Source organism: Chaetura pelagica, unplaced genomic scaffold, assembly GCF_000747805.2.
Source record: "Chaetura pelagica isolate M959 unplaced genomic scaffold, ChaPel_1.0 scaffold20, whole genome shotgun sequence".
In the NCBI taxonomy this organism is placed as follows: Eukaryota; Metazoa; Chordata; class Aves; order Apodiformes; family Apodidae; genus Chaetura; species Chaetura pelagica.
Window position 1 is genome coordinate 3729102 of NW_009951958.1, and position 23183 is coordinate 3752284.

At 41.9% G+C, this 23183-nt stretch overlaps 1 protein-coding gene across 1 annotated transcript in view; it reads right to left on the bottom strand.

The window, feature by feature from the left end:
* Positions 1–1650: 1650 nt before the first annotated feature.
* PSMD1 (proteasome (prosome, macropain) 26S subunit, non-ATPase, 1) overlaps positions 1651–23183 on the bottom strand; it is a 68757-nt gene continuing 47224 nt past the window's right edge. Inside the window, exons 18-24 of the mRNA XM_009999747.1 lie at positions 16182–16284; positions 12077–12246; positions 10349–10441; positions 7460–7552; positions 5016–5162; positions 2670–2824; positions 1651–1869 (exon numbers count right to left, since the gene is read on the bottom strand). Coding sequence (XP_009998049.1) covers positions 2678–2824; positions 5016–5162; positions 7460–7552; positions 10349–10441; positions 12077–12246; positions 16182–16284 — 753 coding nt within the window. The 3' untranslated portion in view covers positions 1651–1869; positions 2670–2677. The remainder of the gene's footprint in view (positions 1870–2669; positions 2825–5015; positions 5163–7459; positions 7553–10348; positions 10442–12076; positions 12247–16181; positions 16285–23183) is intronic.

The following is a 23183-nucleotide window of genomic DNA, read 5'->3' on the forward strand; positions in this document are numbered from 1 at the left end:
TGGCTACCCTGAAACATCTGGTATAGTAGGAAAGGCTGGGCAGAAAGTCCTGTGAATAGGAGCAGACTGTTCACACCTTGGCCAAGGTGTCAGTGTAGGACTTCAGGTCTTTCTGAGCCAGCTACTCCCAGCATTCCTACTGACTCTAGAAATCTCCCAGCAATATCTGGCTACTCAGCAGATTGCTGAATGACCTGAAATGAGGGTTTTTTTGTTCTCCCCCTCTACACAGCATTTTGTAAGATGACATATGGCATTGCTAACAAATTACTGAAAACCACCACGTACCAGACTGGTTGGATCAGCAGAACACACAGGAGGAAAGGATCCAGGCACCCACTCCAACAGAAGGGATACCAGTCCTAGGGAGACTCACACAGCATCCATTTGTCCAGCTTCTGTTTCTTGCACCACAACACTGGGTCTTACTTTGAATGACTGTGGGATTGGAGCAGCAATTCCCTCTTTGTTTCCAGTTCTTTCTAACAGCAACGTTGTCTGTAGCCATTTCGGGTTCATTCTCGGCTCTGCTTTGTGGCAGAACAGAACTGGATCAGGCTGAGAACTGCAAGACCAGCACATTTCTACTTCAGGGACTTCTGACTGAAGCCTAGGACTCAAAATGGGCTCTCAGTCCCATACCTCTGCTCTGTCCTGCTTAAGCTCTGCAAAGAACAAAGGCAGACTATCCTGTTGCTATAGATACATTCACCAAATAAACCATCTGCTGGGAAAACTCTCAGGCACCATATGGAAGATTTGTCTTCCATTATTACAAATACACATGAACTTGTGGTATGTTCACATGGAGCAGAATATTCCCAACATACATACAATAAAAACCTCATTCCCTTTAAGTCCTGTTTCAAGTGCTGATGCTTTGCCCAGCATTTGGCTTACAGCTGAACAGGGCCTGCACCCTTTGAAGCCTCATGGCCCAACAGGCGAGGGGCCACAGTGAGCAGCCAAGGTGCATTCCTTCCTTCTGCCTGCTGATCATTCCATACCTTAATTCCTTCCTTCTGACTGCTGCTCATTCCATACCTGACTGTAAGTGCCCCCTTGGCTAACAATGTACATCAATGTAACAACTTGTATGTCTGGATTCACCCCATCTAGGCCTGTAATGTATTTCTAGCTGCCTGCTCACATCAGCCATTATGCTCATATTTAGTGAAAGCACATAGGAGAAAAAAGGGATTCTGTGTAAAAAAGAAAAAAAAAAAAAAAAAAAGAGAGAGAGAAACATGCCCCATTTCCCCACCACTAACACCCAGAGCCCTTCTGTCAGCCCTACAGCGTCACAGAAATACCAGGATGAACAAGGGGGAAGGTCAGTGCAAACTCAGCACCACAGGGGTAATTTGGAAGCAGACCTCATCTGGACAGCTGCTGCCAAGCACAGACTCCCTGTAGCACCTGAGCTATGGCTGGGCCAGATGGGAGCTGGTGACCTTGCTCAGCCTAAACAAGTGCTAGAGAAAGCAGAGATGTGCACAGATCCCAACAACTCTGCAGAGCAGCAGAGTCAGCCAAGCTTTTCCAGAAGATGATGCACAACTGGGGTCGTTTTTAACATTGGGGGTAAGTAAAAAGAAGGCTGTTAGACTTCCTTTTTTTGTGGTGTGTTTTTTTTTTAAGAGCAGCAACTTTTCTGTCAAGAGTTTTTAATATATTTATTTGAAAACAAGGTTTTGTGAAAGAGTACACTAAATAGCATATATCTGTTCTTCAGCCATAAAACACGGACTATCAGCTTTAGCTCAGCACAGATTGGGGTGCATGCACTGAACAGCAGATCTCCATACGAAGGTCCTCATGTCTGTCTTTTTGATATCAAGCATAGTGTCTTCTTTAGAGGACATGAGCCTGGAGGAGGAGATAGAAACCAGAAAAGCAAATGTGTTTAACTAGGACTTCTTGTGGTTGGCCCAACACTCTCACTCAAGCCTGCCACTGATGCAACATTTACAGTTTTTAGAAAGGAGTTTGTTTTCCAGCACATCCACCAATTCAAGTGCATAATCTTCGCTCTTGGGAGCACTGGGACATGCCAGTCCATATTTGGAAATAAAGCAACAGGGTTTCTGCCTGTCAGTGAGAAACTTGCACATCAGTTCAGGCACTTTTACCAAGGAACCTGAAAACTGCACTGTTCATTGCCTGGCACAGATCTATGAGGATTGTTAAAAGCCCATGACTGGAGTGTCTTTAAATTCTGCTAAGAACTGCTGGGAACACAAGACAACGCTAGAAAGCAGGGTAGTAATTCTCCTTCCCACAATCCTGCTACACTAAGGTCAAGTGGATGACAGCTTTGTTAAATAAACCACTTGCCCCTCCAGGACCATCTTTCATGAGCTGATTATTCCCAGCTCAGCTGTTGCCTGTGGCCCTGCACTGCTCTAGCTCTGCCCAGCAAGGTTCTACTCAAGAGTAGCCAAGCCTCCCAAGATTAGAGACCAGATCAGGCCTGATCCAGAAGAGTGGATTTCTCTTTTACTGCTGCCAGTTCTTAAATTGGGACAGTGTATGTTTCTGAACCTGACACAAAAAATCATCAAAGAGCTAAAACAAGAGTGCTGGATCCTGGTAACCACTTTGGTTGATTCAAATAAGCTTTTCCTTCATTTGGATTAATAAAGGTGACTCTGCACACTACACTGTACCTCAGTTCTTAATCATCAATGTACTCAAAGGGCTCTGGTGGTTCAGGTTCCTGCTCCTCTTCCTCAATCTTCGGACCATGAGCTGCCACAGGTTCCACCAGCTCCTCCATATCCTCACTGGTGTCCTTCAGAATGATGATGCCTCCAATGGAAAGCTGCAAGACAAGTGCAGTGAGTGTTAGAGCTGCTCACCTCTGCATTCTGGTGCAGTATTTGTGGCTACTGTGTTTATCCCAGGCCATACGAGACACCTCAGCAGGAGCAACTTTCAGAGAGCAAAGTGTCTTACACCCACCTGGATCTCTGCCTGACAAGAGGATGGAACAGAGTCTATCCAGGCTGCCTTTTGTATTTGCATTACCTAAGTCTCAGTTTGATATAAAATGGCACCTGGATTCACACAGCTGTGCTGGTTTGGTGGGATATTTTTTTGTAGTGGGCAGAAGGCCCCAGGGGTGGCTCCAGTGCCATTAGAGGGACAATTAGAGGGACCTCTGCAATTAACATATGAAAGAAGTGATAAGAGCTGAGCAGAAGGAGCAGAGGAAAAAGAAGAGCTGAGCTGGAGAGGTGAAAGGCAGTGCTGGAGTGAAGATCCTGGTGGCTGGTGAGGAAGAAGAGGAAAAAGATGCCCAAGGAGAAGTTTCCCTTCTGTGTGTGAGGGGAGCTCAGTTAGCGGCCACGTGGCTGTTTCTTTGTTGTCATCTTAGGCCCAAACCACTACAACAGCTTGACCCCAGCCCCAGTCTGGAGCTCTCACATGAAAACTAATTGCTGAGATTCATCTTTGCAGGGCAACAAAGCTTAGTGAAGCCTCTGTGTAGCCACCTCCCAGGAGGGTATCAGAAAGAGACACTAATCTGATCACCCGCTTCCACCGACCGAGGAATCTTATTAGCAGAACCTCGTAAACAAAGGGGAATTAATTACAAAGATCACAACCAAACATCCTGGCAGGCTAAAGCAAGAGGGTGCGTCTCCAGGACTGAAACAGGAGGTGAAAAGAGGCAGTGCTGTGTCACTCCTGGCTGGGATCAGAGCTTTGACCACAGCAAGATTCCAGGCTATAAACAGCATTTCAAAGAAGCCTTTTACTCTAGCATTGCCTAAAGCAGAGCAAAGCTCCAGAATAGCTCTGAGAGCCTCCTTGGTTACACACCCAAGTCCCAGAAAAAAACCTGCACTGTTCTGTCCTCTCCAAAACCTATTTATGGGGAGGGGAGTAAGGCAGGAAACTGCACTGCCCTCACCAGGGACTTGGCTTTTTTGAAACTGAAGCAAAAAGCTATGTAAGCCCACATTTCAGCTGCTTGAGTGGACACTTACCGGACCACAGAGCAGATCTTCCCAATCCAAATACCAGCTGGGTCACCTCCTCTCTTAAAAGGGTATAAAATGAAAACCCTTCCACAACTATGCTAAAGGGGATGTTTCAAAAGGGGATGATGCACAGAAAATTCCAATGTGTTGATGGGAAGTTCCAGGAAATCCGTTTATTTAAAACATTACTGTTTTCCTGGAAATATATTACTGCTTTTTGAACACGGCTTTCCCAAGTAAAGTATTTTCCCAAGTATTTTTCAAGCATAATCCTGCAAAAGGGGGAATCCAAGTGTGTTATTTCTTGAACAAAAATAAAAGCCAGAAGAATTGATTCAGGAAATTCAGAGATCAGGAGCAAGCTTACCACCTTTGCAATATATTTGAGCATCTCACAAAAGATAGTTATCCCTTGGGCTAATGCTAAAAGATCTTTGTCATTCTCCATCTGACAACCACATTCTATCTCTTCTCTATGCCAACAGGAGATGAAAGCACTTCTCTAAGATCAGAGACAACTGAATAAGAAATCTGTTTAATGAAAAACCCACTTCATTTAGGTATAAGCCCCACTACAGAATAATAAAGACCCAGCAGAAGTCCTAACATATTTAATTGCTTTGACAATGAGCCTGTACAACTTCTCATGCCATTGTAAAGATCATGGCTCAGTCTTAAAGTCCCCAGCAATGACATAAATACAAAGTGTATGTCTGATTGGTATCCAGGTGATGGTATTGGACATATGTAGAAGAAGAAAGAAAAGTAAGGCAGTTTTAGCCTTGTGAAAATGTTTGCAGCAGCTCTGGCTTCCCCCAGGTATAACTGCATATGATAATTTGGAGAGAGGGAAATTAAAAAGCAAATAATACAACAGAGAAGTTGCAGATCTGTAAGACACATTGCAGTGATCCAGCAGCTGTGAGTGGCTTTCCCATGTACACACAGAAATTCTGGGTCCTTACACACAAGCCCAGCACTGGGAATGTTCTGGTCAAGCACATGGCCTAGGAAGGTGACACTTACTGGTTTGAAAGGCTGGTATCGGCAGCTCTCTGTCATAGTGAGAACTTTGAGCTGAGCAGGCATGACTCTGGCTGGGTTGTCCAGAAGCTGGAAGTTGGGTTCTGGCTCTTTTTTCTTTTCTTTTTCATCCTTCTTTTCAGTCTCATCCTGTGGAAGGAGAGGAGAACACCAACATAATTTTAACAGTAGTCTCTAGCCCTTTCACAATTCAGAGGGGTAAGATACACAGGCAGCAATTCCAGAGCATGGTGAGAAGCCATTCTCTGGCTGAGGAACAAGATCACAGGTATGTCAGCTGCCACAGGCAATGCCACCGTGGATCTAAGTACTCTCATCATGGCAATGTCTCACTCTCAACTGCAGGTGAAAATGAGTTTAACACGAGGTGGCAGTGGAACAGTTTACCTCTGGCTTCCTTTTTTAATACTTCCTCTGTAAACTCACTACTTTTTGTTCCCCACTGAAGATTCTTTAATATAATTACTAAGCACATGAAAAGTGCCAAAAAGCTGCCCTTGTATTTTCACAGCTAAACAGCTGTTGAACAGCAGCTCAACCAAAATGACTCGACCCCAGTGACTCTCAAGGGAGCTGCAGTTAAACCCTCCTTTACCAATGACTCAGCAGCTGGAGGCAAAAGCTCAGAAGGAAAAAACACTGCATCCGTTACATACTTAAGAGCACAGATCATGTTTGCCCTCTCTTGGGAACATCTGAGTTGCAAACAAGGACTGTAGAAAAGATGAAGCAACCAGTAGGAACCCCACCAAATGCACAGCACTTCCTGTAACAGCAGACAGGACTTTCTCTGCTTGTCATGCAGGTCTCTTTGAAGCTATGGATTATTAGTCATGCAACAGATGTAAAAGAAAAACAGGAAAGCAGTTACACCTCTAAAACATTGGGACAATGGCAAAGCACTCAAACACAGCAGGTGGCAGCAAGCTCCCTTTTTACTATTCACGTTTTTCTGCTCAATTCAAGCCAAGAAAACCTTTCAGACATCTGGAGCTTACACACACACAGACATAACATGTGAATACCTTCTAAGATATTGCTTCTTCTCAATACCTGTACTCAGCTGTATGTTGTAGCAATTCTAGAAGAAACATGAATCTGTGCAGCACATTTTGCTTAGTATATGGTGCACTGAGCATAAGTCAATGAAAAGGCAACATTTAGTGACAAGGAAACATTTATAAAGGAGCAAAAAGAGAAAAAAAATAAATTCCACCTTGTACCCATGAGATGATTCATTTTCTGAGCCAACTGTATAAAGTTCATTGCCTACCACGTGGCTGCATTTAAGTAGGTTTCAGAAGGTTATTTTACATGTAGACCTTGATCTTACACCACACCCTTCACATACTATTTCTGTGTTTCTTTTTAAAATTAAAGAGGCAAAAAATTCTGTGCCCACGTTGCTTTCCTCTCATAGATATTAAAGTGGAATCAGAAAGTTTTCTGCTGAGCTTGTCAGAATAACTAAATTTCCGCTTATAGTTGTTCTTGGCATATTTAAATACATTAGCAGGGACCAACAGGAAGGGTCCTTTTGTCGGGGTACAGCAAGAATTTTAGCTGCCAAATGTTTTCTAAATTACAGCAACCACCAAGAATTCATTATCCAGCCATTTCTCTACCCCTCAGCTTGCTCCAGGATGACACGTTATTCATGGATGAAGGTGACAAGTTCCAGTGTCAGGTCTATGAGCTGGAAGAAATCATCAGAGGACTAAAGCAATCACCATAACTACAGAGCAGCGCATGGATCCTGTTCTCAAAGCTCAACTGGTCCTGAGGTAGATGTGAACAAACAATTTGCACTTTGATAGATGGACAAAGCACACAAGAAATTGCTCCCCAAAAGGTGAACATTTCAGAATAGGGGGTTAAGCATGTGCAAAACTAGAAACTTTAAACCCTTCAGTGCTCATACCTGATATAAGACACCATCAAGCAACTGCTACAACACTGAATTATTTTTAAAAGGTCAGAGGTACCAAGGACATGAAATTATTAAGACCTTTTCCCAAGTTAATAAGTACATGGATAAAAGATAAAATTCCCTTCGTCTAGAAACAGGAGGCAATGAAATAATGCAGAAAAGGTTCATGCAGTTAAAGGCACATCAATTTGTCAGGACAAGCTCCTGCTTTTAAGGAAGTCAGTTATTTAACAATACTGAGGAAGAATTATTTCTCAGAAATAATGGCATCATAAACAACACCACCTCTTGCCTGTGACAGGGCACACACATAGAGTACAGATGCCCACCAGTGTATGCAGGACACTGACGTGTTACGTGTTGCTCAGAACTAACACAGGTGGCAAGGGGGACAACATTAAGTGGGTGCCAGCTGCCATGCCACACCTTCCATATTTATCAAGGGGGGATTATCAAGGGAGGAACAGGACATTTAAGTTTCAATGTTTGCACCCACCACTTCCATCTTCTCTTCTTCCTTCTTCTCTTTCTCCTTTTCCTTTTCCTTCTTCTTGGCTTTTGCAGTGATGGACAGCACAGCAGTGGAAACCTGGGTATGTCAACAGAGGAGACATTCAGTGTGACTGCAAGACTGTAGGATGTGCTTCAGCTCCCCCTGCCTGTTAGGTCAGTTCTCAGTGCAGGTGTCAATAAGATCAATTCCACTTCCTACCCACTGCTCTGTTCAAGAGATACATACACCACTGTCAAAAGAAATCCATGGCACAGGCAGCACAAAAAGTGCCAAGAATGCAGACTGAGTCCAGCCACACATGCAGAAAGTGAGCAAAATCCTAATTTAGACATCAGCCAATACTGTCTGGGAATCTATACGAGACATTTGTGAAGGCCCAAGAATTCTTGTTACAGGCGAACTGGTTGCCGAAGCCTCCAAGGTAACGACATGTAAATAGATACTCTTTAGGATCACCTAAAGCTGCTCCACTGTGCTAACCAGACAGCTGTGTCTCTCATTGACGTAAAGAAGTGGATAAGCAAAATGCCCTATGGAGGAGCTTACAGGAGACTTTGGTACTTCAGAGCCAGAAAGTATCCAGAAACAACACTCAAATACAAGAATTCAGCACATCTCTTCATCCACAGTAACTGTCTCTGTAAGGCAGTAACTTGCTCAGAAGGACAGGGAGCAACTGCATTTGTCACGTTGCTGGTCAGGCCTTCTAGGCTAAATGTGGGCTCTTGGCACATTTTAATTTTGGCCAGGGAAGCTTCAAAGATAAAGGATATGTCTAATTCCCACCCTAGTCCAAAGGTGAGAAAGCAGCTATGAGCAGCTTTGTGTTTCATCAGAGTTCATTTCTGGGTTGGCTCAGAAATCTGTCCTGCCCAGAATTCAATTCTGCTAAGATGTTTTACAGTTTTCACACAAAGTCATTCATCAGCATGACATGCCTGAGGTCTCCGCTGCTGAAATTGCTCCCTAAGGGCTGCTCTGCCTGCTGCTGTGCTCTGCCCAACAGCTTTTACCATCCTGTACCAGGAGACAAATTGCTTCCACTATTGTCCCACTTGTCATCCCACAGGTTTCATCTCTACCTTTTCAATTACGTACATGTTCTCAGTCCCACACTTAACTCTTTGCAATCCATGGGCCTGACAGCTAGTACATGGGCCCCCTGCTCTGAGCCCAGGTACACTCCTGTCCCAGAATCACAGAATTGTTCTGGTTGGAAAAGACCTTCTAGATCATCAAGTCCAACCATAACTCTACCAACCATTAACCTAACTCTACTAAGTGCAGAGCTTAAACCATGCTCCTAAGCACCACATGTACATGTCTTAAACCACCTCCCTGGGCAGCCTGTTCCACTGCTTAGTTACCATTTCAGTGAAGACATTGTTCCCAACATCCAATCTAAATAATCCCCTGGCACAACTTGAGCCCATTTCCTCTTGTTCTGTCGCTTGTTACTTGGGAGAAGAAACCAACTCCCACCTTGCTACAGCCTCTTTTCAGGTAGTTGTAGAGAGTGAGAAGGTCTCCTCTCCTTACAGAGGTAATTACTGTATCTTTCCCTCCTCCAAAAGCCCACTAGTAAAAGTCACAGGAAAAATAGGAGTTTGGTATTTACTCTGAAGATGCAATAGAGATGTGCTGTAATATATATTTTAAAATTTGACATCAACTAGACTCCATGAATAATTAACTCAAAGACTGACGAAAGAAACATCTATAGACAAAGACACACATGTAGACACTCTAAATACAACACAAATACACATTATAAAGCTAGTTATACATGACAGCATCTAGATTAAACAAAAAAATTAATCCTTTTTTTAATGCTTTCCAAGTATTTTCAAATATTTCCCATCACACTGAACAGAGATGTTCAGCCTGTTGTTAGATTGCAGACTGTAGTATCCCACACACAAACAGGTCTTATTCCATCTTCAGAAATCAAATTTGCAAGCTAATGAGACATTAAAACACAAAGATTTGTTCCTTAGAGGCAGATGTCAAGAAACACCATTATCGTAATGAAATCCTGACAGAAATCTATCACAGCTGCTGCATTAAGATTTCCTTCTGGAAACCAAGGTTGTCTCAGGAGATAGCCCAGGCTGTGGGGACCTATGGTGGTTTGGAAGGACAGGAATGTGCAGAGAAATATTGTCAATCTCTGTATCACAAAAGCACTAAAAATCCATGAATCCCCAATTTAGAATATTAATTTTAAAATGGAAGATCAGACTTAAAATAATTCAGGATTTTATTCAAGACAAGATTTCCTTCAAAGACTTAAGCATTTCTTCAATATATTGCTTCTGGCTTGTATTACCTCACACAAATGCACCTGGAACTAGGTATGTCACTATGATCATGTCACAGGCACACGTGGTTTGTCCTCAGGACTAGTTTTTCAAAGGAAATCAGACAGCTGAGGTTAGCTTTGTCCCAAAGAGATACTCATTATGGGAATATGCCTGTCCTTCCATATGGGACTATATTAGAAGTGTCCCACCTAATATTCTCAATGTTGGTACTTCAGTAGCACTTTGAAGCCCAAGTCATGAATGCACAACGATGATACATGCGTACAAACCAGTAGGGCATGGAAAACAGTTTCATTAATCAATGCTTCTGCTTGACCACTGGAGACAAGGAAGGTTCCAGTGACTCAGTAGCACAGCAGTTTTATGCCATGATAAGCAAGTCCCAGGCATAGCAGGAAAAAATAGCTAGAATTCTCTTTCAGAGACAATAGTGCCTGCCAATTTTTCTTTCGCTCTTTAGATTCCCTATTAGTGCCACCAAAGTCAATGTTTATACTTGGAGGGAGAAGGGGTTAGCCCTCACAACAGGGAAAGCCAGTCTGAGTACCTTTTCCTTCTCCTTTTCCTTTGGTACCTCAAGAGGTGGCGGGTAGGCAAATGTGGACGGCTTACAGTTGGACTTGTACTGGACTTTTGGCATCTAAGACAAACAGTTAAAAGAATGGTTAGAGATGAGAAAAGCAAGAGGAAAAAAAAAAATAACCCACATCAGAGTAATTACTTTAGCTTAATTTTCCTTCCAGCAGAGACAAACACAGATCCTCTAAAGAATACAAGCTTCCCCTTCTCCCCCTCCGGAAGCTGAGAAACTTATCAGTGGCAACAGTTCAACTAGAACAATGTTATTTAATTATTCTATAATTCGACTCTGGCAAGTTCTCCTAGCCTTCTCCATACACTCCACACTATTCACACCATACTTTGTTTTCATTGTTTCGAAGCATTTGTGGTTTGATGTTGTTGCTGTGCCTGCTCATATTAACTCAAAATTGGTTTAAGATCTAAGTGAAGATCTGCTCTGTCAATGCACGCTAGGGCCGACCAAGCGCTGCCTGACATTCACCCCTTGCAAAAGGACAGTACCTTTTGAGGGCAGGTTACCAGTGGCACATTCCTGGCTACATAAGCAAGGGCAGAAAGCATCTTCTGATAGGCAACCCAAATTCTTGAACTGAATTAATTTCTGCAGTATCTCAACTCTCTTCCTTTAGGGCACATCACAGAGCAACACCGGAGTAGGGACTGCTCTGAGGAAGCAAGCACAGCCTGTAACATCCATCCAGCCTGTGGCTGCTTCAGTCTGCATACCCAGTTATACAACATAACCTCACCTACAGCCTTTTGGGCTCTCCGGACTGAGGGATGGGGAGAGGGAGTCAAAACACCAGCACAGCCAAAAAGGTGCAGAGTCAATCAGTGCCAGGGGGTGCGGACACAAGCAGCAACACAACCCCTTGACGTGTTAAGAAGGGGGAGGTGAGGAGGCAGGAGAGGGGAAGGGCATTTTCATGCAAACCTATCTTCAAACAGAGGGAGAATTTTGAGCTGTGTGTAGGTTGTCTTGATGCTCAGCCAGAGACAGGTGGAGAAGAGCAACCTAGAGGCGTAAGATACTGTCTCAGGGGCTGCGATCCAGAGACTCGGCTCAGTCCCCTTGAGGGGCTCTGAGAGCAGGATAAGCCTGCAGCAGTGACAGCAGGGGCTGTGCACCCCCATGCTGCCACATGCAGAAGCTTTTTTTTTGGTGGAAATTACTAGCTCAGGTCCTCAGCACAGGAGACCCAGAGTGGCACAGCTTGCAGGGCCATGCCATAGCTGATCAGCTGGAAGAACAGATGCATCAGAAAACAGCAGTACTCATGACTGCTTGGTTTAATGTTTATTCTGCAAGGAATACAAACAAATCCTGTTTTCCCACTGCTAGCTTTCCTAGGGGAGAATATAACAATTTATTTGGGAGGGCAAGAGAGGCAACACACTTTTTTTTTAAAAATAACTTTGACCTTCTGGAGTGATGATGAGATGGTGTCAGTCCACATATACTGGCCAGAGTTCCTTTCTTTGTAAGCTGCTTTGAAGTAAAGGGATCAAATCTGCTCTCTACATTTTTCTTGTCCCTGTTCCCACCACCAGCTCTGCAATTTAAGCCTGCTTTTCAGACTTCTTCCAGTTAGGACCTTCTATGGCACAAACTGCAGACATGCAAAAAAACCAACAAATCCATGCACACCCCTCCCAGACCCCTCGAGCCTTCCAGGCATCTATCATTGTGTACCTTAAGATCCTTGTTAAGGCCAATGACACAGGTTGGGGTGAAAGCCAGAGACAAGAAGTGTGACAGGGGGAACCAGAACCAGAACTGGGTGAAGACCAGAACCCCCACCACAGAAGGCATGTGAGTATGTCCTGTCCTTGACTGCAGTGAAATAGTTACATTATGGCCCCCTGTAAGGAAACAGAAATGAAAGAAGTTAGTTCATGCATTCCTGGATACTCCACAAAGACACCTGAGCGATGCATCTCTAAAACAGCTGCTCTGCAGGGGGTTACACCACACAAGACAAGCCACAATGGTCTCAGATTTCTCCTCTGGAACACACCTCTCCCCCTCCTTTACTGTGATCTCAGTTTACACACAAAACAAAACAGGTGGTACAAAACCCAAACTGCTCTATCTGCTGCATATTACCCAAACACAATCAGTGAACACAGCCCTTCCACAGACATTTTGCTAGGATACAGGTTAAACAAAAGTACAATGCAGAAGGCAGGGAGAGGGGGAGAAAAAGGCAAACCTTTGCCATAAGCAGTTTTAAAACATAGCATGTAGATGATCCACAAAACAAGCCTCACAAGGAGAGCAGTGCATACAGAAACTTTTCTTTCTGTGGTTGCCTCTCTGAAATGTCAGTTATTCAGAAGAAATATGCCTAGGTTTTTATCCTACATGATCTCAGTAGAAAAAAATGTAAACAGCAGCAACTTCAGAAGTTGTTTCTAGAGGTTATCAATCTAAGCAGCAAAGAGACAAGCTTCTGCAGTCTTTGCAGCAAAATTACATCTCTGCCAGACAACCAAGTCTTAGCTCTGCACTTGCAAAGCAGAGACCAAAACAGCTCTGTATGTTGATGTAGTGCAGAAACATCCAGTTAGAAACCAAACTGAAAGATTGGGTTTGCAGACAGAGTGAGAAAGTGTTAATCTGATCTTCAGTCTTCTGATGAACACAGCGAATTGAGTTGAAGAGGGCACCAGGCAAGTTCATTACTGCTGACAAGACCAGCTGCAGGGAGGTTAACTTTTAAAAAATACAAACACCCACTCGCTGCAAACTCAGGATACTTTGTAACTGAAACTCCCAAACTGGAGGAGCATTCCCATGCCTCACACAAAGTCATCTCAATGGGGCCAGGCAGTGACGGAGCTGTCGGAATTTTAAAGACAAGCAAAAATAATTTTTGCTGCCAAAACTAAAGAAAGCCCTGAACGAAGCAGTAATCTGATCTTAGTGATTTGTCAGTGTTAGTCCAAAAGAAGATGGAGGATTTTGATCCTCCTGTAGGATATTCTGCATACAACCTCCTTGCTTTTCCTTTTGTAGTAGCAATAGACCTCCTGCTGTTTGACTTGAGAACTCCTTCCAGTCACATCTTTGAAGGAAGGCAATAATATGGTCTTGTCTTTTACTACTGCTAGGTCTGCTCTGCTTCTTATTTTCTGCAATATAAAACTCTCCACCTTATACTTGAATTTGCCACAGCATTAAGGAAGGGCTCCCTCAGGTCTCGGGCCATCCATTAACAAGTCAAACACTGCATACTCCCAATTTCTGGTCTTCTTCCCCATCTTTACTTTGAATTTTTCTTCACTGCATCACTGTTTAAGGGCCAGGTGAGTAATCTGTAGATATTCTGGATCAAGCATCCCAGTGAATGTTGCACAAGCAGCTCAAGTAGACTTCATTGAAACCTTGGACTTTAATTTTTAGAATTTAACTTTTAGAATTCTATTATTCAATCTCTGGAATTTCCTGAATGAGTAACAGATTTCATATTAAAAATATGCTGTCATGTTACTTGTTTCTGCTCTTTTACACCCACACAGAGCCCACCCTCACCCCCAGGGTGTTGCAGGGGGCAGGAAAATCGGGAAGACATATTACACAACTGGTTTATCTTCAAGATTAATTAGCAGCCCTGACAACCTGGAAGGGAGACATTCCAGATCTTTGGATGGATGAAAGCTGTGACATGATGCCTGGAAAATAAAATACAAAAAACACACAAGAAAAATTCCAGGACCCTGTGGGTAGTACTGTAAGGTCCATCTCCCAGAATTCACACTGTCACTGTGGCAAGGTTTGCTGACATCTAATTAAATCAGGATAGCCCTTTTGTAGCTCACATTGACAAATACATACTCCAGAAAATAAAGCATATTGAGTTTTGCAAAGAACAGAATGGGAGTCATCAGCCTGGAACATGAGAGTACGAAGTGGGGGAGCATTATAAAAGTTCAGAGGGGAAAAAAAAAATCTCTAAGCTAAATTTAGTGTGTCTGCATTTTTCTTATTTTATTAAAGAAGTAAAAATGTAGCTGCTGGGCCTTAACAATTAGACAATGACAAATTCTTCATCTGCACTTCAGTGCTTCCAAGGTACCCTGCTCTTCCCATGAAACCACCAGTTACCTGGTGGTTTCAACCAACAACTGCCTCAAAAACCCCACCTCCAGTGCATCATTTTTGCAGTCACATTGGAAATCTTGCACGTGTAATCAAAGCTTGTCATGGGAAGAGAATTATACTTTTCTCCTACAAATTCAGTTGCCCCAAGTGTGGCAGGCAACACAAAGAACCTTGTCTTCCTGGTAGTGATAATTAAATTCTATAGCTCATTGTTTCAGATAAGCACTTGTAGTTGTATGGGAGAGATAAAAATAATTTATTCTTTCAAGTGGCTCTAATGGAAGTGGCAATAGGTTAAGAAAGGCTACTTCACAGCTTTCCCTCAGCAGTGCAGCAAGAAATAAAGAAGTTAAAGTTGGCACAAGTTCACATGTAGTTTATTAAAATTGGATGCTTCTGGTTTCCAAGTCATTATACAATACGTGAGTGACACAGGAAGCAAATAAGGTTTTAGCTGCATTTTTATTATTTAATCTTAAAGGCAGGAATTTGAAGCAGGTCTGTACTGCTGAGAGAAAAATCTCTTTGAGCTGGGATCTGGCTTCCCAGCAACACAATAGGAGTATGGGAATGGTCAAAATTATTTTAACAGTCCTGTGCCAAGAATACTGCTCAGTCTGAACTCTGGGAGGGATACCTGGGAGGCAAGATTGATCAAGAAAGTGGTTCCTGCTGCTTTTTTCTCTCGGTAGCCCTGGTGATAAAGCACAGAGCAGCCTGACTGCCACATGCCTGCCACGGAAAGAGCTTTCTAAGCAGGCTTCTACACAGATAGGTGCAGGCAGCCCTTTTTTTTCTCCCCTCACCACATGGCTTGGAGGTGTAGCAATTTCACACCGACACTGCAAGCACAGGGAATAAGAAGGTGCATGGCAAGAAACAGCCACAGCATGAGAGACAAGATGGGAGAAACTGTTTGGAAATTTGGAAGGGGGATGCTATTGACAGAGTGCTGCACAAGTCCTAACTCTAGCAGAAGGAAAAATTCAAAACAAAACACTGACTGTCCTCTTTGCTTACAGAAACCTTCCTTAATAGGTCCTGCAAATTCAGTTCTTCTGAAATGCTAATGCTCTGGCTCAACATTTAGCCATTAGCACTCATAAGATGATGTTTCCTACACTAGAAAAAGGTAGCAGCCTGTGAAACTGAGTTTCTGAAGTAACACTGTTGCAGATAACTGTTCCTTTTTCTTTCTGCAACTCCTCTCCATAATCAGGAAAGAGGCAAACCCGCGTTATTAAAACATATTTAATACATACATGTATTTTAAACTGGTTCTGTCAGATTTTAACAGAAAAGGTAAATATGAGCACTGAATACCACAAGGTTTCAAAATTTCTGCAGCAGTTGCTTACTTTGAAAAATAAAAAAGCAATCTCTTGTGCTATAAATCACATTCAGGGTGACAAAAACAGACTTAGAGCAAAAAAGACATATTCATCCAGACTTCCAGACAAGAATTCTGGCCCAATGACTGGGTTGTCTCCTAATAGACGCACAATGATACAAGCTGAAACTACAAAATAGGGTTTCTTTAGTTAGATAAAAATGACCTGAAATTAGAGATTTCTTGCTAGTATTACATGACAAACAAAGCCAGCACCACGTCTCCCAGATTAAATTTGCTATTACAGCTATTGTAGCCAAATATGTTTTAGAAATTGATCACTTTAAATGTTTGAGGAATTACCTGCATCCAAAATGCCTTGTGCTAGGATTGCTCCAAACTTTGCCATGACATCATCATGCTTATCATTGATCACTTTGGAATAGAGCTGTCTGAACTGGCTGACCTGGATAAAAGAATTAAAAGAAAAAAGAGAGAGATTATAAAACTGACTGTATGGGTCAAACATTGTGCCTTACTGGAAGCATCCAGGATTGCCACATCCTAGGATGACATTTTTCTTTTCAATGGCTTTAGTCACTGGTGTTACAAGTCATCCACTAAAAATTAAATTCAGGTTTTCCCCACTTGAAGATACCCATAAAGTGATTTTAAGATCGTCAGGATGGATGTGCATTTCCAAACCATATTTTGCAGGCCTTACAGGCCTCAGAATCTCTGGAGTGTTGCTGGAATAAAAGACCAACTGATGAGTTTGTAGCAAGAACTACTGTATGTCCCTAGGTGCGTGACACTGCATTTTATCAAACTTCCTCCTCTTCCTGCTGCTGAAAACATCAGACCTATTCTGTTTTTCCTGCACAATATTTCTGCTGTACTGATAATGCCCCTGTGGTGTGTCATCAGCAAATCCTGCTTCTGCTCTCTTACCTTTTAAGCAAAAATCATAAACATATTTAATTAAGTAATAGTAATGCCATGGTATGTTTAGCACAATATCTTAAGCACACATTTGTAAGGGTACGGAACAGTTGCTTATATTATTGTCTTTGCTTCAAACAGCTTAATCTTTCACCATTTCACCAACTGTTGAAGAGAGAGTCTGAGTCAGTGACATGAAAACTCTGCTGGGAATAAACCGGAATTGATCAAGGTAAAAAAAACAAAGGTCAAAACAGAACTAATTGCTGACTGAGCAGATAGATCAAAATGCAGGGGTTTCTCAGCAAAGCACAAGATCAGATTTCCAAGCAGAAGCACATCAGAGGTGATGCTTCAGCCGGGGTAAGGCTAGCAATAAATTTCACCACATTTCACCTGTGAATTTTTGACCAGAAGGCAGTAAGTTGAGACTGCACCTTAGAGAGATTGTGTCCAATGTCTGGAATGGAAGACAGAAGTTGTGTCTCCAGCCCACAAGCATTATAGCCAGGAACTGCAATGCTGCTCAGCTGCCCTGCACACTCAGCAAACACTTGGGTTCAGACTGCAGGTTTTCTGCAAAATTGTTCTCAATACACATTGACTCCTCACACCACTTAAAACACAGGTACCCTAAAGGAACAGACACTGTATGTACCTTTCCTGCCTTTGCTTTTTCAGACACTAACTGAGCCAAACTTCTTGTCACCTCCACTACTTCAGCACTGATGGCATCTAACCAGATATTAAACCAGTCTGGGACAGTGAAAGACACCAACGTTTATATGAGTAAACCACCACCTGCTCAAGATGACTGTATTAAAATCACTTTACTGGTTTCACACAAGTGGACAGCCTCCGGACCATGAGGCACCAGAGCAGTCAGCCACTTTTAAACAGCAAAGCTGAACAACACTTCTCTAGTAGAGCAGGAGGCATTTATTAAAACTGACAGGAGAAAAACAGCAGCTATTTCCATTTTTCAGTCTAAGTAAGTCCAGCAATTTTTGTGCTAATATTAGTTCTCTATTCACCAATTCCCTTTTGCATAAAGAAGTTGTTAGCTGTTAGTCCCTATCCCCAAAAGGAAGTGACCTAAATTTTCTTGAATGTATTAAAACTAAGAAAAAGGTACAGTGAACATTTTCAGGACAGCCACACAGGTATGTGGCAGGGAGATACTGCTCACACAATACAGGGTTTCTTCTCTATACACTGACCAAACTCTGCACTTACTTCACTCCTTTTATGTTTTTTCATGCTCTCCCAATTTTTATTTATAAAAGCTTACATTGAGGTTTACACATTTAATATAAATAGTTTGTTTCTTATGCCTGACCTCCTGTACACTGGAAAAATACCTTAATTTATATTTGCAACCTAGAACGGGGCCTTGTGCAAGGCAACCACATGCAGACAAGGTTAACCGAAGCCTTCAGATGTTATTTGGGATAGACACAAAAGCAACATGTAAAACTATTCCTTCAGTTGAGCTGAGCAGGAAGATTCCAGTGCCTCTGTTTAGAGCACATAATTCCTGTGACTCTGGGCTTAGCTTCTGGGTTTGGAATATTTATAAAAATGGACGGATGTTACAAATCTCATTTAGTGGACTGTGGTGTGGAATTTACATTGTAATCAAATCTTCAGAGAATGAAACCCTGGCTGAAGCAAGAAGATATTCAGCAGAACTGCTAATGTTCACACTGCTGTCTGAAGTCTAACGGAACAGCACCTGGGAAGAGACAGCAGAAACATTTCCCTTGGGAAAGGCGAGATAGGGCTAGCAGGGGAAACTGCCCACCTCCCCTGGTGATGGTGTGCTGCACTTTGAGCACCCTTTCTCTAATACAACTCCCACAGCTCCTACCCAACATGTACATTAGTTCAGAGGAGATGAACAGAACACCCAGGCAACAAGCCCTCCAGGAACTCACCAGCTGTGGCACCAGGAAACCATGCAGGGCACCGAGCTAACCAGGACCCTGACAACTGCAAGGGACCAAGGGACAGGAATTTGGCTGCTAAATCTGAGTGGATCAATTGCCACCTCTCCAGGCAATATGGAGAGCAGAGGTTACAGCAGAGAATTAGTTGAGATTAGGTGTTCAATGAATAAGCACTGAACGGGTACAACAAGAAACAGTCCTTATACCCCTTACTCATAAAAATACAAATTATGTAGTTCCCTATGAAAAGCATTTTGCTTGCAGATAAATTCTGCATACCTGGCATGAGCCATGGACCTCTGCCAACCTTGGAAAAAGTATTGAGCAAGTGTGCCCTTTCCAAAGTTTTACTTTACCTTAAGTAGAAGCAAAACTGTGGTATGAAGGGGTGGGAGACTACCTTTCCTGGCCTTGGGGACCAGGCAAACCCAGACGGAGGGAGCGCCTCAACACTCAAATGCACAGCAGGCCTGCATGCTTGTTCAGGCTGTTCATATAAAGCAAATACATCACAGGAATGGGATTTTTTACTGGATCAGGTCCCAGCTGAAAGTGTTACTTGCTGCTGGGGAAAGCCTGCTTTGGAAGCTCCAGCTGTAGCAGTTCAGGAAGGAATCATCCTCACATGCTCCATCTCTTTAGAGAAAGCAAGAGTAGTATAGCCAAAAGCTCTGTCCTGTTTTTGCTGTTGGGGCAATCACCTCCTACAGAATGTGGCAAAATATCAAGAGACAGTAATTTCTTAAGCTGTTGAAGCAAAATCTGCCAGAGTTTATCTAGTAGAGTCCTTTAATCTGCTACTAGTTTTCCTTCAAACCACAGCAACCAGCACATCCTAAACTACTGAATAGATTTATTTAATATGCTGTGAAATCTACAAGCTGTTTCTCCCTTGAAATCTTCAAAGCACTTGGAGAATTTTATAGCATTTGGAGAAGCTATCAAGAAATTTATTTGGGCAACTTCCAGGAGGAACACTAAAATGTAGACAATGACTCATTTCATCTTTATTAACAATACACGCAACATTCTGACAATCAGTGCTGGCCAAAATGACATACCACTGATTTCAAACAAAGCCAAATGTCTAACCTTGGCAACACAGAAGAACAGAGGCTTTAAGATATGAGAATGATACAGCCCCATTTTCTACCACAAACCCAAGGGCTTGTCCTTTATAAGGTTGTTTACCACATCTCCCTCCACCAGTCAACATTCAGGCACATGAAGCCCATGAGATTGTTAAGAATAAGATTTGATGAACAGTCAAATAAGGGAAACAGCAGCAGGTAGCACACATGGCACTTTTTTGCAAATCAAGCTCCTAAGAACAAGAGTATTTAGAAATCTGTCATTAATAAAACAGGTTTTCAATTCCGCATAGTCTGTCTTCTTCAGAAGTTGACATTATTCTGCATATGCTTGCTCTCTTGAAAGAGCATGTGGTACACAGAAACACCGTAACAGTATCAGGCTTAAATGAGCGAATCTGAAGGTGCTACCAGAATACAGCAAAAATTATTCTTGCATCCTAACAAGACAGCATCTCATCTAAATGGAAGGGAGAAGGGCTAAAAGAGCAAACTGGTCCTGGTTTCTTCACAACATCTCCAATATAATAGGCCAAGATGATCAAAGGAAGATGGAAGACAGGTCTTAACCTTGCTTATTATCCTCTCATTTTGCCAAGATGACTATCCTAGCACAAAACTAGGAAAAAGTAAATTCAAGATGTTAGACCTGTAGTTTGTCTTAAATATTGCTGTCTTAATTGCCCCACAGGTCACAAACACAATGAAGTTGTCATTGATTTCTGTTACAATGATCTCATCACATCTATAATTTAGCATTCTATTTCACAAAATAAACTTGTTATTGTTCTATATCCTGCATTAATACAGTTCTTAAATGTATCAACAGAGGTCAGGAAAAATCATCCTGGCTGCACGCAGAAGAATTGTGTTTCAATTCCAAAGAGGCCAAATCAGATTGACACAAGATTTGCTACCCATTTTTGCCACTTAAGCAACTTGCAAGTTCAAGGGACCTCCATATAATGACACTTCTTTATTTCAACTATTTGTTTAACATTAAAGTCTTTAAATTATTTGCTTAAATAAAGTGAGCTCAACAAAGAGGAAGAAAAATACAAAGGAAAGAGGACAGCAAAGGTGATTCAAAGGCATACATCTATAATCTCTCACAATAAAGATGGTTTCTTTTAAACCAAAAGTACCTTAATTCTTAAATCTCTGAATATTGCTGACATTTCACCACTGCAAAGCTCAGCTCTCAAAACTCTTAAGTTGTTTTATTCCTGAAAAATCTAAATCTATTCAAGAAAGATTGTTTGCTATCATCTTCATCCCAAATGATCACCAGAGAATTTGAAGTCCTTCTAACCCAAAGTTCACAAACAAGAAGCTTAAAAAAAATCATGCTCCCAGAATAGAAAAACATGAGAAGTCATGACAGGAAGCTGGTCAGACCATACATATCATAATCTTTTTAAAAATCACTGTCTCTCACATGCAAAGCATCACAAAATATTTAGCAGCAGTGAGATGATCACAGTATTGTTCTGCTTGGAAAAGACCTTTAAGATCACTGAGTCAAAGCATTAACCTAACTCTGCCAATTCCAGTTCTAAACCATATTCCTAAGCACCATATCTACACATCTTTTAAACACTTTCAGGGATGGTGATTCAACCATCATTCAACCACAATGATATGTAACCCCATCAAGACCACATGTACAGCTTATGGGAGATGAAATCCATCATGCTTCCCTAACCAGCTGCTTATCCAGCAACACAAGGACTCGCATACATCAGGTTGGACACTTTGGCATACAGTGCCCCAACATGCCACTTAGGAATCTAATCAGATCAAAATGTCACTGCAATCCCAAACCAGCTAGTTTTCTGAACTCCACCCTTTCATATCAGAGTAAAATAACTTTTCTTCAGAGTGGCAGAGCGCTCCAGAAACTTTCCCATGGGTAATAAATAACATAATTGGCAACATATTACTCAAAATATTCCTTTTACTTTTGAGTGAGAAACTGTGATGGTTTTAACTAACTTTTGGGGTATTCAAAACAAGTAACACTTACACATTCTGTGTTTAATTCCTAAACCAGTAGAATATTTCAGGGATTATCTATTATTTTATAATCTATACCTTTTGGGGGGTTGGTGTGTTTGATTGTTTTTTAGTATCCACAGTGCTTCTATGACTGGGTAATGAACCACCTTCTGGATCCATATTTTATAACATCACACAAACTCAAACAGGTGGGAAAGTGAAGCACAGGAGAGCTATACAATTTGCCCAACATTAGGGGAGTGCAGAATGATTAAACCTGACCTCCTATATTGAAGGCTGGCACTCCAAGAACCTGAGTAAGGAAGAAAGAATAAAAACAACAAGCAGTTTCTTTCCATAGAAAGATAATTCAGCTTCATGTTACAGAGATTTAATAATCCTAGAAGATGAAGGAATCCAACAGAACTCTAGTGTTCTCCATTGGCTTACTCAGTTGAGCTACAATTCTGAGAATACAAACAACACTTCCAGATTCTGACCAGTGAGAACTAACTGGGTTGTTTTTTTTTTGATGGTTGAGGTTATTTTTTAAAGTAATTCAAAGGAACAAACCGTTTGCCAGCAAACCTTCATTTCCATGACTTGGAAATACCAAACACCTCTACTTGTAGATTTCCTTCAATGATTTTCCCAAGTAAAATTTTCCACTGTACAAAGAGGCTTTTTCCTTTCTCCCCATCCAAATGCAGTTAAAAAGGGGCTTTTTTAATCACAGTTCAATTTCTAAAATTACATCAATAAAAGCAACCCATAAGTGACAGATGAGTTGCAAAGTACCAGCTACTGTTTTGCCTCAGCAGTCACCAGAGAGGATGAAATGTGGAAGGAACCTCAAAAGCTTCATTAACGTGGACTTTTAGTCTGTACAAATGTTTGCATATCATCATCTGTCATATATTCACAGGGCAATCTATTTTTAAAAGCTAAACACAGCACATGCAATCCTTTTTGCCTTCTGAGCAGAAAGAAAAACTCCATTAAAAAGATGTATTTGCTATAAAGCCACTAAACCAGTTCTGACAGCAGAGACTTTCACCTGAGAAGTATAAAACCAGCTACAAAAGAAACAGTTATAACAGGACTTCCCTGTGGGATGACTAAATCTAAAACTAATTTTACTATCACTAAAACCAACTTCTTTACTAAGGAAGTGTTGGCATAAATCATGAGCATACAGGCCTCAGTGCATGTTAGTGAAGACAGTCACTTTCATAGCATTAAAGATGCTTTTAGACCTTTGAAGAATAAGCATTTATTCTTCTAATATCTGGAGTTAAGATGCTGCCACCTACCAGGCACGTTGCCATCAGCATGCATTGCTCCCCCACCCACAAGTGCATGCACTGCTCCATGCAGGATTCCTG